Here is a 19633-nt window from a genome sequence, read left to right on the forward strand (position 1 = left end):
GGCGTGTGGTCAGCACACCACTTTCCCGGTCATTACGATAGTTTTCTTTGACTGGAGCCATTACTATTCAGTCAAGTAGCTCCTCAATTGACATCACGAGGCTGAGTGCACCCCGAAAAATGTCAACAGCACATGGTGGTCCAGATAGTCACCCATCCAAGTGCCAGCCACGCCCGACATCGCTTAACTTTGGTGATCTGATGGGAACCAGTGTATCCACTGTGGCAAGGCCATCACCTCTTCACCATAAGCACAGTATTTAATCATACCTTCTTCCATTACAGGTTGCATTAATTTGGTTACTCCATTCACTTCCAGCATTTCATATCTCTTCAAAAACTTGTAGGTGTTGCCGCCCCTCTTTCATCCAGATTTTAAGGATTTAGCGTTGTTGATAAGTGACTCATACTTTTCTCTGTTTATGAAGACAGAATTATAGCTGAGATTTTGCCATTCCACTCTAAGATGTTCGTAGAACTTCACTGATTAAACCATAGCTCCACTGATGTGAATGGTAATTACACTATCAACCACAGCTGCACTACTGTCAACCATAGCTGCACTACTGTACAACATAACAATAACGAGATGACAATTACATTCATGCTGATGCGTGGTAGCATAGTTCGACACACCGTTAATAACCCAGGAGCAGCGATGGTACACCTTCACTAGTGGATAATATGCTACTGTACACTTTCCCTAGCAGAGTACAGTGTTGCGTTTTTTTCAGTTTACGGTAAGCTCTCACTGCTCATTTTAGTAATGGTGTACACCCACTAGGGAAGGTTTACCTTCCCTAACCTTCCACTTCCACTATACCAAATGCACATGTCACATATCCGTACAGATATTTCACCTGTATCTCTAACCAATTTTGCCCTGCAGTTTTGTTTTCACACAGCTCAATGTTTATGACATCAAAGTTCCTGAACTATGTGAGACACAGTGATACAATTTTGGAGGTACATAGAAGCTGTCTGTGAAATGTGTTATGAATGAATTTAGAAACATAGAAGCAATGAATTTAAATGTCATGCATGATGCAGCAGTTTCACATGCGTCCCAGTATTTACGACATCATATCTTTTAAACTGTGTGTCATAGAATGATATAAGTACCTTAACTGGTATATGTCAACACAGTCTGCAAAACATGTCACAAATACTGGTAGTAGTAAAGAAGTTATAAAGTTATACATCATACATGATGCAGTAGTCTTATTGCACGAACACAGAAAATGTAGTAAGCGATAAACGCTTTTCCTTTCATCATTTTGGAAGGCTTATCAGCAAGAAAATAGTTTTGAAAAGTACTGAAACAGCAACACTAATTGCTCTCATTCTCAAATACTGGATGAATAAATTCCGGGTAATCAAGACCACACCTATCCCTGTGATAGGTATGTGGTTCTTAACCCCAAAGAAATTCTTTCCAGACAATAATTCATGTGTATACCAAATTTAGTTAAAATCGGTCCAGTGGTTTAGGAGGAGATGTGGAATATACATGCATGCATACACACAGGGTGTTTCACAATTCTTATTACACGCTTCTTAAGGCTGTAGAGAGGACTTAGTAGATCAACTTTTACATATGAACCCATGTCCGGAAACAATTAGTTTCCATGTTACAAGGAAGGCAAGAGATATTCAATCACCCGCTATATGTTTCTTACGCAGTTTGCCTGTTATGGTAGGCTACCCACATTCACGAATGGCATGGTGACATGAAGTTTTGTCTCCATCTGCCTTGTCTTTGTGCTACCTGGTGATGCGTCAGTTGACATTATGGTGACTGTATACTACAGTCAGGATGCCTGACTACATGTTCGCAGAGTAAACCAATATATTATTAATTTACGGTGAAGCTCCATAATGGATGAGTAGCTCAACATATCTACCACAAATACTCTCCAAATAGTGTGAGTCCATCTCATCCAACGTTTGCCACAGCAGAACAATAGCTGCAGGAAAGTGGGAAATTCATAAGCGATAGAGCAAATTATGTTGCTCCAAAAAGGCAGCGCACTATTGTATTGGAACAGGATATGCTTCAAGTTGAAGAGAATCTACCAAAGAATATTCGAGCCATTACATGTCACTCGTTTGTGTCTCACTCATGCATCTGGCATGTTCTGCATGAATAGAAACTCCATCCATAATACTCTCAGAAGGCACATGCCATGCTCTCAGAGTATTTTGTGCCACATATCAATTTCTGTGCTTTGTTTTTACACCACAGTGTGGACTTTCCTGTTTCCAAGGTAAATTTTGTTCACCGACGAAGCACATTTCAACAGGAAGAGTATTTTGAATGCTCAAAATTGTCACATTTGGGATCAAGAAAAACTCCAGCACACCTTCGGCATCAATGTCTGGACAGGTCTCTGCAATGGCCATGTGATTGCACTGTATATCCTTCCTCCCCATCTAATGGGTGCCGGGAACATATTCCTGCAACAAGTGCTGGCACTGCTTTTGGAAAATGTGCCACTGGACATTTGGCACAAATTGTTGTTCCAGCATGACAGGGCGGCATTATATTTTGTAGGTTCTGTCTTAATCCATCTGAACTGTCTACAGGACAGGTAGATTCATCGAGGTGGACCACGTTTGACCACCAAGATCCCAGATTTAACCCCTTTGGACTTTCTGGAGCTACATGAAGAGTCTTGTTTGTGAGCCCCCTGTCCAGCTGCAGGAAGATCCGGCTGTACAGATTATGGCTACAGCAGAAGTGATTAACCATACACCAAGCATGTTGGACAGAATTTATGCAGACGTACTGAACAGATACACTATGCGCAACAAACTTGGTGGTCAGCATATCGAACAGCTGTTACAGCATCACAGTAAATAGGAGTGAAATCTGTACATCTTGTTTTCCTCGTAACATCGAAATGAACCATTTCAGGACATGGGTTCCTAAGTAAAACTTGATCTACTAAGTCTCCTCTACAACCTCTAGAAGTGTGTAACATGAATTGTTAAACATCCTGTAAATACATACATTTTTTTAATAATATGTATGGATATGAATTCATTGCTACAAACATGTGCCATATTTGAACATGATTGTCCCCATAATGTGCATTCATGAATCCACACTACTTCCGTTTGAAATTTATACCATACCAACTGATTAGCATGAGCCGTGAATGCCCGTGAATTTTCAGTACTGGAAGGCAAGGAATACAACATTCCCCCTCTCAAATCTTCTACTTTTGCAGTGGTTGTGCTACTTGGTCTTGTGGCCTGTAGCAGCCAGCCAATTTTACTTAGCTGCTGACCAAATTCACCAATGTCAACTACAGTTAAACCCATCTTAAAATATTACTGTCTCTGTAATAATGTTACCAAGCTGATGCCATGAACTTTACAGGTTCTCATATGTTGAGTTTTTTGGCTTCTGATATTACCTGCAGAATGAATGTTGTTATAAAATACGGCTGAGAACTATGGGCCGCACAAATAAATGATTCAGGGCAGACATGGTCCACAGGCCACAGTTTGATAACGCTGCTGTAGAGTCTTCAAAATAGCAGAGTTATGCGGAGCAGTAGTCTAGTGTACTGGTTAAGATTCATTCCTAACATGGAGAAGGTTGTGGTTTCAAATCACACTTTTTATTATAAATAATCTAAATACCTTTGGCCATTATTTTATTCAATTAACTGGGTTAAATGCACGTTTTTACTTCTAATCATTTCTCCTGTCATTTTAATCATTTAAACTTTTTAATTTGCACTAATTTTTTTCCTAATATTCTTTTTTCATTTGACATCTTTGTCCATGTGATTTTAACTATTTCTGTGTATTAACTTTGATTTAGTTTCTTCTGTTTTATCATTTGATATTTTTACCACATTGTTGGACACACAGCTTCTTTTCTTCATTTTTTTCACAATTCTTTCTTTTCTTCGTATCTTCATCTGTGTTATTTTGTCCATAGAGCACAAACATTTATGTTTTAAATATTTATTTGATAATCATCACACAAAAAATGTTAATTTCGTAACAAAAAATATATTTTCCACACCACTGCACATCAATACGAATAGATTATTTTTTCTTTCGTTTTTAACTGGTAGATAAATGAAAATAATTAAAATCACATGCACAAAGATTCCAAATGAAAAAAGATAGATAGGAAGAAGAAATGAGAGCAAATAAAAAACTCTATATGACGATGAGAAGACACAGAAAAAGATTAGGATTAAAAAATGTATTTAAATAAATTAATTGAAAAAAATAATGATCAAAATGCTAAAGATATACAAATAAAAAATTTCTGGATTCAACCCCACAATCTTCCACACATCAGGAAAGTATCTTTTTTTCCCAATGATGAACTTTTATCAAACATGATGGTACAAATAATAAGATACTGCATTTCTGAAACCTAAAAAAAGGAAGGTGAGCCAAACAATGAAAAGAAAAAAATATACTGACAGTAAACATTTTTTCACATCATAATACATAGATTGGAACTTAAACAGTGGCAACACTGCTGTGGAGACACTATGCAATGGAATCTACTATTGTTGCTGATAGCACAAGTTGTTGACATACCTGCCTTACCTCCGAGCAAATGGACTTGTCCGCCCCATGTCACCGGCATGTGCACAATCGAGGAAAGTACAGTCACTTGTGGGCGAGCGGTCTAATGTAACGGTGCCTCTATGTTTTTGAAACAGGAACAACAGAGTTGGTTCAAGATTGAAAGTGCCAGAGGTCGTACATAATGACAGTGTCATCAGGGTCTTCAAGAGGCATGCGGGGAATCAGCATTGCCGTACAGAACAGTGGCACGTTGGGTAAAAACCTTCAACAAAGGTCGGCAAACTGTGGCAGACGTGCATCAGGCAGGTCATCCTAGCATCTCTGAAGAAGTTGCCATGTTAGTGGACAGTGACTGACGCCATACAATTCATGACCTTGGACCTGTACCTGCAACCAGTTTCGCGAAAGAAGCAGCAACACTTTCTGCGCAACCCACCCATCATTTTGCTTGACAATGCGCAGGCACATACAGCGCAAGCTGTGGCTGTTCTGTTCGGTCAATGGGACTGGAAATTACTGTACCATCCACTATACTCCCCGGATTTAAGTCCTTGTTGGTTTGATTTGATTCCGAAGATGAAGGAACCACTTCGTGGCTTTCACTTCAGAACTGTTCCCGAGATTTGACAAGCAGTAGACAGCTCCATTCACAGCAACATCAGAACAGGCTCTGCTAACGGTATACTATGCCTCCCACATCACTGCCAACGGGTTCTACACAACACTGGTGGCTACTTTGAAGGACAGTAACAGGTGCAAACATGTAACTCTTTCATGTCAGTTGCCACTATTTGAGTTCCAACTCTCGTATATTACATGTCTACTGAAAGATGTACATAGAAGGATAGATTGTCACGATGAAGCTGACACACAAAGTGAACATAACACAACACAAATTCTGTCGAACCAATCAGTTAGGACAGGTTAAGATGGAGAAAGTTTTGGAGCTGTTTCTTGTAGTTCAGCTTTTTCTTTGTGACATAGCACTCTTTTGCAATATACTGGAGGTATTCTTGAATTGTAGGTCTCTTGTTAGTAAGGAGAAAAAGTACATATTTTCCTACAAGCCATTTCATAATGTTGTTCTTTGGTTCTGCATAGGTTTTCTCAGATGGTTGTATTTATCTTTCAAATGGAAATGAAATTTTTGTCCTGCAGTGGCGTGTGCACTGAAATGAAACTTTCTGGCAGATTAAAACTGTGTGTTGGACTGAGACTCAAACTTGGGACCTTTGTCTTTTGCGGGCAAATTCTCTATCGACTGAACTAACCAAGAACTACCGTCCTCACGGTTTTACTTCTGCCCGTACCTAGTACAATGGACATTGAGACCCCTGCCACTATTGACTGTGTCCCTTGCATTCACAGACATTCCAGGAATGATGGCACACAATGTTCAACAGTGACACCATCATCTGGTGGATCACCTAACAAATGCATTTCTATTTAATAAAGTGTTACTTATTTTCCAGTGGTCTATAAAGAGTGATTTCAGAGTCCATGGGACAAATTATTCATTTGGGACAGTCACAGGTTTAAGCTGTAAAACAAGAGCATTATGTATGCAGGGAGAGAGGTGGCTACTGAAAAGAATTATCTTAATATTTGCTGGAGCCGCTGTTTATTTTATCTGCAATACTGAGTTTTAAATGATTTTTAACAGTAATAACAACAGCAATAGTGTTACTGAAGGCAAAAATAAACCAATGAAACCAGTAGCAACATTTTAAAATGTCCTGTTATTCAGTTACAAGACAGCAAGACATTAGTTTGCAGTGCATAAAATTTATTATGACTGATCTTATCAGGAAAAAGAAAACTGATGTTGAATCCCTTTGGGGGACGGTGTGTGTGTGTGTGTGTGTGTGTGTGGGCGCGCGCGATTTGATTATTGCTTGATTTCCATTTCCGTTATTCTCACATCACCGATCATTTTTAGCCGCTTCCCACAGGTTTTAACGTCATTATTTCTTCATCGGACAATTGTTAGCCTTATTTCGATAATCAGCCACCACCAAACCACTCCTTTTAATACATCTACACGTAGTTTTTTCGAAATTTTCCCGAATTTCTCCACCCTTTAACGTGTTTTGGCGGCAACACCACCACCTAACCTTTATGCCCATCGTTGTCTACCTACACAAGTTCACCACAGGATCAACATAGCCCAGCTCTAACCAACACTTTTTCGCCTTTTTTCACACCAGATCTCCATTTGCTTTCTAGTTCACCTTTATGTCTCCCCACATATTTTTATATTTATTTTCATTTTCATTAGGCTTGTGTCTGTGTATATGTGGATGGATATGTGTGTGTGTGTGTGTGTGTGTGTGTGTGTGTGTGTGGGCGCGCGCGCGAGTGTATACCTGTCCTTTTTTCCCCCCTAAGGTAAGTCTTTCCGCTCCCGAGATTGGAATGACTCCTTACCCTCTCCCTTAAAACCCACATCCTTTCGTCTTTCCCTCTCCTTCCCTCTTTCCTGACGAAGCAACGGTTTGTTGCGAAAGCTTGAATTTTGTGTGTATGTTTGTGTTTGTTTGTGTGTCTATCGACCTGCCAGTGCTTTTGTTTGGTAAGTCTCATCATCTTTGTTTATATAAACATTCCACGTGGGAAAAATATATCTAAAAACAAAGATGATGAGACTTACCAAACAAAAGCGCTGGCAGGTCGATAGACACACAAACAAACACAAACATACACACAAAATTCAAGCTTTCGCAACAAACGGTTGCTTCGTCAGGAAAGAGGGAAGGAGAGGGAAAGACGAAAGGATGTGGGTTTTAAGGGAGAGGGTAAGGAGTCATTCCAATCCCGGGAGCGGAAAGACTTACCTTAGGGGGAAAATAGGACGGGTATACACTCGCACACACACACATATCCATCCACACATATACAGACACAAGCAGACATATACAGAGGCAAAGAGTTTGGGCAGAGATGTCAGTCGAGGCAGAAGTGCAGAGGCAAAGATGATGTTGAATGACAGGTGAGATATGAGTGGCAGCAACTTGAAATTAGCGGAGACTGAGGCCTGGTGGATAACGGGAAGAGAGGATATATCGAAGGGCAAGTTCCCATCTCCGGAGTTCGGATAGGTTGGTGTTAGTGGGAAGTATCCAGATAACCCGGACGGTGTAACACTGCGCAAAGATGTGCTGGCCGTGCACCAAGGCATGTTTAGCCACAGGATGATCCTCATTACCAACAAACACTGTCTGCCTGTGTCCATTCATGCGAATGGACAGTTTGTTGCTGGTCATTCCCACATAGAATGTGTCACAGTGTAGGCAGGTCAGTTGGTAAATCACGTGGGTGCTTTCACACGTGGCTCTGCCTTTGATCGTGTACACCTTCCGGGTTACAGGACTGGAGTAGGTGGTGGTGGGAGGGTGCATGGGACAGGTTTTACACCGGGGGCGGTTACAAGGGTAGGAGCCAGAGGGTAGGGAAGGTGGTTTGGGGATTTCATAGGGATGAACTAACAGGTTACGAAGGTTAGGTGGACGGCGGAAAGACACTCTTGGTGGAGTGGGGAGGATTTCATGAAGGATGGATCTCCTTTCAGGGCAGGACTTGAGGAATCTGTATCCCTGCTGGAGAGCCACATTCAGAGTCTGATCCAGTCCCGGAAAGTATCCTGTCACAAGTGGGGCACTTTTGTGGTTCTTCTGTGGGAGGTTCTGGGTTTGAGAGGATGAGGACGTGGCTCTGGTTATTTGCTTCTGTACCAGGTCGGGAGGGTAGTTGCGGGATGCGAAAGCTGTTGTCAGGTTGTTGGTGTAATGGTTCAGGGATTCCGGACTGGAGCAGATTCGTTTGCCATGAAGACCTAGGCTGTAGGGAAGGGACCGTTTGATGTGGAATGGGTGGCAGCTGTCATAATGGAGGTACTGTTGCTTGTTGGTGGGTTTGATGTGGACGGACGTGTGAAGCTGGCCATTGGACAGGTGGAGGTCAACATCAAGGAAAGTGGCATGGGATTTGGAGTAGGACCAGATGAATCTGATGGAACCAAAGGAGTTGAGGTTGGAGAGGAAATTCTGGAGTTCTTCTTCACTGTGAGTCCAGATCATGAAGATGTCATCAATAAATCTGTACCAAACTTTGGGTTGGCAGGCCTGGGTAACCAAGAAGGCTTCCTCTAAGCGACCCATGAATAGGTTGGCGTACGAGGGGGCCATCCTGGTACCCATGGCTGTTCCCTTTAATTTTTGGTATGTTTGGCCTTCAGAAGTGAAGAAGTTGTGGGTCAGGATGAAGCTGGCTAAGGTAATGAGGAAAGAGGTTTTAGGTAGGGTGGCAGGTGATCGGCATGAAAGGAAGTGCTCCATCGCAGCGAGGCCCTGGACGTGCGGGACATTTGTGTATAAGGAAGTGGCATCGATGGTTACAAGGATGGTTTCTGGGGGTAACAGATTGGGTAAGGATTCCAGGCGTTCGAGAAAGTGGTTGGTGTCTTTGATGAAGGATGGGAGACTGCATGTAATGGGTTGAAGGTGTTGTTATATATATATATGAATTAATAGAGTGTGTACCCGTCCTTTTTTCCCCCTGAGGTACGTCTTTCCGCTCCCGGGATTGGAATGACTCCTTGCCCTCTCCCTTGAAACCCACATCCTTTCGTCTTTCCCTCTCCTTCCCTCTTTCCTGATGAGGCAACAGTTTGTTGCGAAAGCTTGAATTTTGTGTGTATGTTTGTGTGTGTATCGACGTGCCAGTGCTTTCGTTTGGTAAGTCACATCATCTTTTATATATATATATATATATATATATATATATATATATATATATATATATATATATATATATATATATATATATATATAAAAGATGATGTGACTTACCAAACGAAAGCACTGGCACGTCGATACACACACAAACATACACACAAAATTCAAGCTTTCGCAACAAACTGTTGCCTCATCAGGAAAGAGGGAAGGAGAGGGAAAGACGAAAGGATGTGGGTTTCAAGGGAGAGGGCAAGGAGTCATTCCAATCCCGGGAGCGGAAAGACGTACCTCAGGGGGAAAAAAGGACGGGTACACACTCTATTAATTCATATTTACCAACTGACCTGCCTACACTGTGAAGCGTTCTATGTGGGAATGACCAGCAACAAACTGTCCATTCGCATGAATGGACACAGGCAGACAGTGTTTGTTGGTAATGAGGATCACCCTGTGGCTAAACATGCCTTGGTGCACGGCCAGCACATCTTGGCACAGTGTTACACCGTCCGGGTTATCTGGATACTTCCCACTAACACCAACCTGTCAGAACTCCGGAGATGGGAACTTGCCCTTCAGCATATCCTTTCTTCTCGCTATCCGCCAGGCCTCAATCTCCGCTAATTTCTAATTTCAATTTGCCGCCGCTCATACCTCACCTGTCTTTCAACTTCATCTTTGCCTCTGTACATCCGCCCCGACTGACATCTCTGCCCAAAAAATGCCCAAACTCTTTGCCTTTACAAATGTCTGCTTGTGTCTGTGTATGTGTGGATGGATATGTGTGTGTGTGCGAGTGTATACCTGTCCTTTTTTCCCCCTAAGGTAAGTCTTTCCGCTCCCGGGATTGGAATGACTCCTTACCCTCTCCCTTAAAACCCATATCCTTTTGTCTTTCCTTCTCCTCCCTCTTTCCTGACGAGGCAACCATTGGTTGCGAAAGCTAGAATTTTGTGTGTATGTTTGTGTTTGTTTGTGTGTCTATCGACCTGCCAGCGCTTTTGTTTGGTAAGTTTCATCATCTTTCTTTTTAGATATATATATATATATATATATATATATAAAAGAGAGAGAGAGAGAGAGAGAGAGAGAGAGAGAGAGAGAGAGAGAGAGAGAGAGAGAGAGAGAGAGAGAGAGAGAGAGAGATCTGTTTAGTTTACATGGAATCAAAGCAACTGCATCTGAACACAAATGAATTCAATGCTGAGCCTAAACACATTTTTAACGAAAAAGGACTTGAAATCAAAAGGGTCAGAATAGGGTAAAAATGAGGGGGAATCAACTATGGCATGTAACGCACGGAGTAAATTTTGAGCACTGATGATTTTTCACTAATTCTAGCCTACTCTCCCTTTATCTAAATTGTGGGTACTTTCCTACTTAATAGCTGGATATGTTCACATCTATTGCCTGCATAAAGAAGTCATTACTCCTGAACACAATTAACCAGATCAAAGTCTTGCGGAAAGATATCAGAGGTCTTAAAGTATAGTGATGGTTTGTGAACATTGTAAGAGTGCTGTGCGCAAATATTATCCTCTGGTTTGTTTATATTGTATTAAGTACAGTAAAGCCTTCCTCAATGTGAAGGTTGGTTTCAATACCATCGTGCATCACTAGACATGCTACTTTAGGAAGTGACATGGCCTTGTCTTCCTCCAACTGTGAATTGACTTACCCAGTCAGTTAAAGGCAGACAATTTAGTGTGGAATCCGAACCACTGTGAAACTTGGCATTTTCCGGATGCATTGCAAGAGCAGAAAAAATGACAGAAAGTAGTCTGAAACCCAGTCAGGGTTCAGACTCCAAATCTCTGTATTTGTCATCTATCCCTTTTCCTCGCAGCCATTGAGCAACATTACTTTTTGCATTGTGCAATGTCAATTCATAAAGCCATCTCAACTTCAGTTCCATAACAATGTACAGACTCTTTTGACATCTACCTCAATCTTAACATAGTTTACACTCAGTACAGGAAACAAACAGAGATCTCTTACTGCCAATGCTGCACAAGTAAAGTAAGAGGTACCACACTAGATCTGGGAGTGACAGAATTTCCTATGTTTGCATGATCAATCAATGGAAAGTCCAAAATAGACACTGATATGGAAACGATAGCTTGCCTTCACCACATAGCGAAGGCAGTGAGTCACAGACAGGCACAATAGGGGGGGGGGGGGGGGGGGGGGGAACTAGAAATATTTAAGCTTTCAGACAAAGCCCTTTTCCACAAGTAGAACTCTCACACATTTGCAAAACAACTCTCATACCCATTGCTGCTGTATTCAGCCACTAGTGCCCAACAACAGGCAGAAAAAGTACTGTGTGTGTGTGGGGGGGGGGGGGTGGGGGGTGGGGGGGTGGCATGTGCACTTGCTTGTATGAATTCTACTTCTGAGGAAGGACTTTGCTCAAAAGCTTAAATATTTGTAGTGTTCTTTTCATTGTGCTTTTTTGTGACTACAATATTATGTACATGGGGAGTAGCAATCTATCCTTTCTATATTGTTATATGTTAGCGTGGAGAATTCTGAGGAAGAAAGTTTGTTGAAACTGTGTACAGTATGGGCTTCTGATGTAAAACCATTTGTATAGCAAGTCCTCCTTTATTCAACTTAGGTTCAAATTTTTAATGTTTTCATTTTACACATGGATTTATGAATGCAGTTAAGTTGCAGTTAACTTCTCTCAAAATGAGGTGCCCCCCCCCCCCCCCCCCCCCCCACACACGCACACACACAAATTTTAGTGATGTCCTTACCCTTTATCAAATGGTTGACGTTTTGAAGAGTTCAATGCTGCAAGCAATGATGTCCGTTTTCCTTGTCTCTTTCTGTACTGATCCACTTGTTTAATTATTTTCTCCACATCGGCTCGTTTTTTTAAAAGAATGCTATTTTCCAGTGTTAACACTTTGTATATAGCTTCAAGTGTAGGAACCTGTAATGTATTTCTGCACACACACATAAAGAAACTTAGAATTTTTTTAAAAAAATCATTAGACACAAACAAAAAAACAAGAGAATAAGCAAAACAGAAAGGAACTTCTATGAAAATTAACGTCACTGAAAATTTGTAACGCACAGATCAAGTGAAATATTTGTATTGTTGTATCCATCATGGTCTCTTCTTTTCTCACTTTAATCAGTAGGTTCATATGAAATAATAAAATGTTAATTGCCCTCTGCAGTGAACTAACATTAAAATAAAAAAATTCTTCTCCAAAGCAAAAATAAATAAATAAATAAATAATTCATGGCTTCGACCACAAAGTAACTGAAGACAACAGAGATCTAAAGGATGCTGTAAAAAGAATCACTGTTCCCAAACAAGCCTCCAGAAATGATCATAACTTATTAACAAATAAACAACATTAATTAGGATAGATTGACACTCACCATAAGAGGCACTGAGTGGAAGACAGATACATTTAAAAGTAGACTAAACTACCAGACAAAGTTATTCACCAGATTTAGAAAAACACACACACTTTTATAACAAATCACGCACACATGGTCACTGTCATCTCTGTGGGCTGAGGCCCGACAAATCATATTAATATAGAAATAAGTCAGTGCCACAGTTCAATCAGTATTTTGGTAATTGCTGACAGAAGTGTTTTCATCTCCAATCATAACTGAAAGCAATTTCCTGGAAATTTTCTTTCCACTGAACTGAGGGTAAGGTACAGTAATTTAGCATTGTTTTCACCACCCAATTTTAGTATATTATCTTTCTTCATATTTTTCTTTGGTTGTAGACCTGCTGATTTATCTCAATCCCTATTAACACCACCTTGTGTACAACTTATTGTGACACAATCCCATGTTGCATATTTAGTACAATGCAACTGTGATGACAAGGCAAACACATTAACTGTATCAGTGTCAGTTTCTTCTGAGCTCATCTATACAAAGTGTGCTATACAAGCAAAATGATCATATCTGACAAACAATCAGGTTTAGCTCACTGATACTAACTGCAATGTACTGAATTAACCTTTTTTGGGAGGGGACACAGTGGTGTCATGTCTTCTGACTGGTTTGATGAAGTCCACCACAAATTCCTCACCTGTGTCAGTCTCTTCATCTCTGAGTGGCACTTGCATGCAACATCCTCAATTATTTGTTGTACATATTCCAATATCGTTGTTCAACAATTTCTGCCCTCTACTCTAATACCATAGAAGGTATTCTTCAGTGTCTTAACACATCTACCATTCTGTCCCTTCTCCTTGTCGATGTTTTCCAGATGTTTCTCTCCTTGCCAGTTGGTCAGAAAACATCTCACTTTATCAATGCACCAAATTTTCGGCATCCTTTTGAAGCACAACGTCCCAAACTATTCAATTCTCCTCTTTTTCAGTTTTCCCACAGTCTTTGTTTCACTACCATACAATGCTGAGCTCCAAATGTACTTTCTCAAGGATTTAGTCCTCAATTTAAGGCCTATGTTTGATACTTCTAGCCTTCTTTTAACCAGAAATGCCCTCTTTGTGCTAGTCTGCTTTTTACATCCTCTTTGCTTCATTCATTGTGTTATTTGGGCCCAAGGTTGCAGAATTCCTCAACTTTGTCTACCATACGGTCTCCATTTTTGACATCAAGTTTACCACCAACCTCATTAATGATATTCCTCATTACTTTCATCTTTCAGCAGTTTACTCACAATCCATGCTGCGTGCTCTTAGACTGTTCACACCCAACATAAATTCAACCTCCTTTTACCTGCATGAAGACCTGGAACACTAACTAATCATGTTCACAGACCTGCAAATTTGTATCGTGGATTATGGCTTGCAATGACTTTGGGTTCATCTCAGTCACTGATAAGTTTTTGATATACATGTCAGTTAACATTTCTAATACATCGCTGCTATAATGAACATGTCCTTATCATTTTCACCACTACCAACATGGGCCACCCAATATGAAGCTTTGTTGGGCCACTCAGTAACACTGGCCTGAGAATACAGCTCATATTAAACCACATCACATTTGTGACGAAGAAAGTTCCCACAGCACAGTGACATTGCCAACACAGATTCACTGTTCTGAGTCTGTGCATATAGTTGTTACGTCAACAGCAACAGAGTTTCTGCAACGAGTAGCACTACAGCAGCAACAAGAATAACATCATTTACAGTTACTGAAATGACTTCTGCAGATAAAAATAAAAACAGCCAAAAGCAAAGGCTCCACCACAGTTATATTTGGCTTTCGCCAATTTTGACAAAATGGTGGAAACTTGGGAAGTCTATCTGCATAGTTTCCTCCATTATTCCAAGGCAAGTGATAAACACCACAGATAAGTCCAAAAGTTACAGCCAATGACTGATTCTAGTCATTTTACAGTTTTCTTTAGTTCGTCATATGCTGTCTAAATTATTTATGCTGCTAACTCACATTATGGCTGGAGTCCGAATTTTTAAAAAGCAGACCTTGTTGATGCACACTTGCAGCTTCCCACAGACATTAATCTAAAAATCATCATATGTTGCACACTCCAATTAAGGATGTGTGGGTATAAAAAGCAGTTGCTCTGAGTAGTTAGCGCTTCTGCAATGTTTCAAATATATTTTGAACAGTAGCTCAAGATGTTCTGAATTGCACAAATTATCTTTCAGACATTATTACAATGGGACCTACTTCAGAACAAGGCATGTCATCAAACATTGCTTACCCACTTGCAAGAAAATGGAGGTGCACTACCAGCTGAGTACGAGTAGCTTCTTTGAGCCCAACAACAAAACAAATATGGGACCCATTTTAAGTGAGAATAGGCTCAAATCCATGGTGGAGCATGTAAACACCATCAACCAACTTCCAGTGTTGAGAAATCTAAAATAAGTAAAGTTCTTTCCATATAATACAAATTTGTACAACAAATTCACAAGCCTGTAGCTCAGATAGTGCATCCTCTAAACCAGCTCTGCTGAAAAAGGATACCACTTGTGTGTTCTGATGTATAAGAGCAAGCCATTACTGCAACTAAGAAAGTGTCTATGATTTGCTCTGTGCCTAGTGACATTCACACCTGACAAGCATTACATGTTTAGTAACTGACATCACAGGAAGGGACAGCAGCCCTCCCACCACATAAAGACACAGATAGCACAGAGCAGCTAATAGTGTTCATGCTGAAAATTATCACAGAAACCCATTATAACTACAAGCAAATAAAAAGAAAGGTGTTAGCTAGCAATTATTTATACAGTCAGAAAATTGTCATGTTGGGACTCCATCCACACTCTGCCCCCAGATCCTGCAGATGCTCCCCACATTGCACTGGTATATGACCAGAGTGAAAGCACTAGATGACACTATGCTTACTGGGTTACAAAGTACCCTGTGACTTAATGTGTTGTCCAGGCCTACCATACATACTTTCACCAGTCAATTACAGCACAACATTCCTCCACCTGGTTAAAACCTGAGTACCCTAACATATCACTTTTGCTAGCCCATTCCAGGGAACTATGTGGTTATTAGTGGCCACCATTCTGCCATGGCTGCGATTTCCATGTTCAAGAATATTCTGCACAACATAATGTCCTGTAGTGGTCCTCAATTTGTAGCCTCCGTATTTAAGCTCTTCTCTCAATGAAATAGCATGGTATGCCTGACAATAGCCCCCTTTCAACCAGCACTGTATTCCAGGGTGGAACATCTAGAGAGGATATTATGGTGTAAAAACACAGAAAACTATGCTGTCATTAACAACTGAGGAAGCATTAGCCAGATTTCTTGCCACATGCCACTCAACCCTTGTGAACGGGCATAGTGTAACCAAAATTAACCACAAATGCAACCCCATTACATAGTTTGACCTTCTGTTCGCAACACAATGAGCTTTGAGTCAGACTTCCACATCTGGGCTCAGGGAGGAACAGGGGGCATCAACTTTTGATATAGTGACCACACAAGACGAGTCATCAAAGAAATCCGTTTTAGCCACAAGAGCCAGCAAATAAATTGCCTCCACCCATGAAACTCAGGGACCAAGATACCCCAGAAACCACAGCTGCCCCCCAATCCCTCCACCTCCTCTAGGTCCATACCATCTCTGACCACACACACACACACACACACACACACACACACACACACACACACACACCACAGCATATTAATACAATCTGTGACCCCATACAAGTCACAGCAGCAATAGAAAGCCTCCACAGAGCAGAAATGGTTGTGAATAGAGAAATACACTCATAAAAAAAACAATCACAACACCAAAAAATAAAAAAATTTGAGCAAGTAATAAAATTTCACCAATTAATTTGTCTAGGTAATATATTTAAGTGATTAACATTGCAAGTTCGCAGCTTAATGTAAGCGGAAGACAAGCCATTGCAAATGTGAAATGCTGGTACATCAACAACCAGTGTAAATGTCGAAATGCTGAATGCAAGCATGCAAATGTGCATGCAATGTGTTGCACACAGGTGCCGGATGTCAGTTTGTGGGATGGAGTGCCATGCCTGTTGCAACTGGTCGATCAATACTGGGACAGTTAATGCTGTTTGTAGATGTTGCTGAAGTTGTCATCCGCTGATGTCCCACTTAAGAAAGATCCGGTAATAGTGCAAGTTACAGCAACATATCGACAACCTGTGGAGCATGTTGAGTTACAACAGCATGTGTGGCTATTATCCTGTTGGAAAAAAAAAAAAAAAACCTGGAATGCTGGTTGTGAATGGTGAAACAAAAGATTGAATCATCAGAATGACCTACAAATTTGCAGTCAGGGCACATGGGATAACCACAAGAGTGCGCCTGCTGTCATACGAAAACACATCCCACACCTAACCCTATGTGTAGGCCTAGTGTGTGTAGCACACAGACATGTTCATTGCAGACCCTCAATTGGCCTCCTCCTAACCAACACACAGCTTTCACTGGCACCAAGGCAGAGCCAGCTTTCATCAGGAAATGCAACAGACCTCCACCCTGTCCTCCCATGAGCTCTCACTCGACACGACTGAAGTTGCAAATGACAGTGGTTTGGAGTCTGTGGAGTGCATGCTGTCAGGTGTCTGGCTTGAAACTGGAGTTTAAGTAACCAATTTGTAACAGTTCTTTATGTCACTGTGGTGTCAAATGCTGCTCAAACTGCTGCTGCAGATGCAGTATGATGTGCCAGAGCCACACAGTCTTCCCACATGGTAGTGCCATGGGGCTGTCTGGAGCCCGGTCTTCTTGTGACCGTATATTCTCGTGACCACAGCCGCCAGCAATCATTACAATGGCTACATTCCTGCCAACTCTTTCTGTAATATTGTAGAAGGAATGTCCCGCTTCTTGTAGCCCTATTACATGGCCTCATTCACACTCAGTGAGGTGCTGATAATGGTGTCTTCGTCGCCTTACAGGCATTCTTCACTTACAGCAATGCACCACATCCAATCTCAAAGGTAACAATGCTCACAACAATTACAAAGCACATTTAAGGCTATTAGTGCCACTCTTATGCAACTGGTGCGGAATCTGAATAGAGATCACCGTTCAGATGTAGAAACATGCCTACCAACTTTTGTTTATGTTGCACAACTTCTTCTCAGTGTTACAGTTATTCCCCCCCCCCCCCCCCCCCCCTTCAATGGAATTTGATCTGCCATCCATGCAACATGCTGCATCCACCTTGCTGAACACAGGCACTAGCAGTGCCTCACATTTGGTAGCCCAGCCTATTTCATTTTGTCCACTTCTGCTGCAAGTGGCACAATTCAACACTGGTGTGCAGGATACAATCAACGAGGAGTTCAGTACCATACCTCTCTTCCTGCACTGTTACTATGAACAGTGATACCAGAATTTTGGGGGCGACCAATAGTGGCCACTTGTTACGAAACTTCACTGGTCCATTTAGTAACAGTGTTCTAATAATACTACCATGCCTAATAGTACACCAACTAGTCATGCCACATGTCTGATAAATCACAAATCTGCTCACAGATTCCAAGACTATCTACAGATTAATATCACAGTGTTATTTAACATTTTCTCAGAAAAATGCCTAAAATATGTTTTAAATTTTCTGCTAAATTTCCTACACTTTTACCATTTTTATACATTTTTCTTTTGTAATAGATGCTATGCACTTTGATGAATAACTTTAGTTGCTCTCTATGCTGTTTTCAATTAATTTTTAAACTTATGATCATGTCATCTCACTCATAATAAATTTCATTTGAGCTTGAAAGAGTTGTTTACTTGCATACATATGCACAAATATATTTTTCCCCCCTTGTCCTGCTTCACTACCTTCAGGTTACCATTCACATGGAAAGAGCAGTCGGAAAGGGTATCTCCAATTAATAATTGAAACAAGAAGAGCTTGAAAGAGTTGTTTACTTGCATACATATGCACAAATATATTTTTCCCCCCTTGTCCTGCTTCACTACCTTCAGGTTACCATTCACATGGAAAGAGCAGTCGGAAAGGGTATCTCCAATTAATAATTGAAACAATGTTGGTATAAGGATAACATCTCCAAGCAGTACCATAAGTTTTCTCCAAGTCGTGACAAGAGAATAAGACACATTACGAGATCTCAATGCAGGAAGACCTGCTGTATGCTCACCTCTAGCAATGGCAGGACATCAATAGTAGTATGGTATCTCTCTAACTAGCAGTGAAAGCAATCCAGACAAGGCTGCTGCTGTTGATAAGGTGGTAACATACTTACCAAATTTCTATTTAAAAAAGATTAAAATTGAATTCTTCCACAAGCCTTCCAGATTAAACTAATTTTCTATTGTGATATCAAAAGATACTGTAATAGATTTTGTTTTGAATAGCTACTGTGTCCCTGACCTAAGCCAATGGTGAGTCCAGCTGAAACAAGGAGGAGAAGCAGTTGAAAGCTGTCGAGCTCAAGACCCAACAATTCTTCTTAGTGATCATTCAGTGTTTTCAAAGGCTGGACCCAGAGTAGTTGTAGCAACGTTTGTGGTAAAATGTTTTACAAGTCTCTTTTGGGTTGCCTACCGACTCTACTCTTCACAATACGATCAGGATTTGGGCACCTTAAACCTCTTCTTGGAATCCTCTTGGTGATCTCCACTGATATTTTTATCCTGTGGAATATTTTACTGGGTTCAGGAAATCTTGTCACCATTTCTTTCTATTCACATTAACTTCTGAAAGCTGGTGAAGTATCCAGCTGATGGTCTGCCCTTGAACCTCATCAGTGCCACAGACTTGTCCCTTGTTGTATGTTGGCAGTATTCATCCCATCAGACAAGTTGCAGTCTAGCGACTATTTGGGTTGGACACTTTGTTAACTTTGTGATTCATGTCCATAATACATTCCCGTTAGTAATGGGTGT

The 19633-nt window shown here is 40.9% G+C and overlaps 1 protein-coding gene and 1 pseudogene across 3 annotated transcripts in view; both read right to left on the reverse strand.

The window, feature by feature from the left end:
- The window catches only part of LOC126457997 (nuclear pore complex protein Nup214), a 131309-nt gene that overhangs the window by 57779 nt on the left and 53897 nt on the right, over nucleotides 1-19633 (reverse strand). For all 3 annotated transcript variants that reach the window (XM_050094767.1, XM_050094768.1, XM_050094766.1), the window contains one exon: nucleotides 12058-12249. In XM_050094767.1, the coding sequence (XP_049950724.1) occupies nucleotides 12058-12249 (192 nt within the window). The remainder of the gene's footprint in view (nucleotides 1-12057; nucleotides 12250-19633) is intronic.
- Nucleotides 121-238, reverse strand: LOC126459010 (5S ribosomal RNA; annotated as a pseudogene).

Source organism: Schistocerca serialis, chromosome 2, assembly GCF_023864345.2.
Source record: "Schistocerca serialis cubense isolate TAMUIC-IGC-003099 chromosome 2, iqSchSeri2.2, whole genome shotgun sequence".
Classification (NCBI taxonomy): domain Eukaryota; kingdom Metazoa; phylum Arthropoda; class Insecta; order Orthoptera; family Acrididae; genus Schistocerca; species Schistocerca serialis.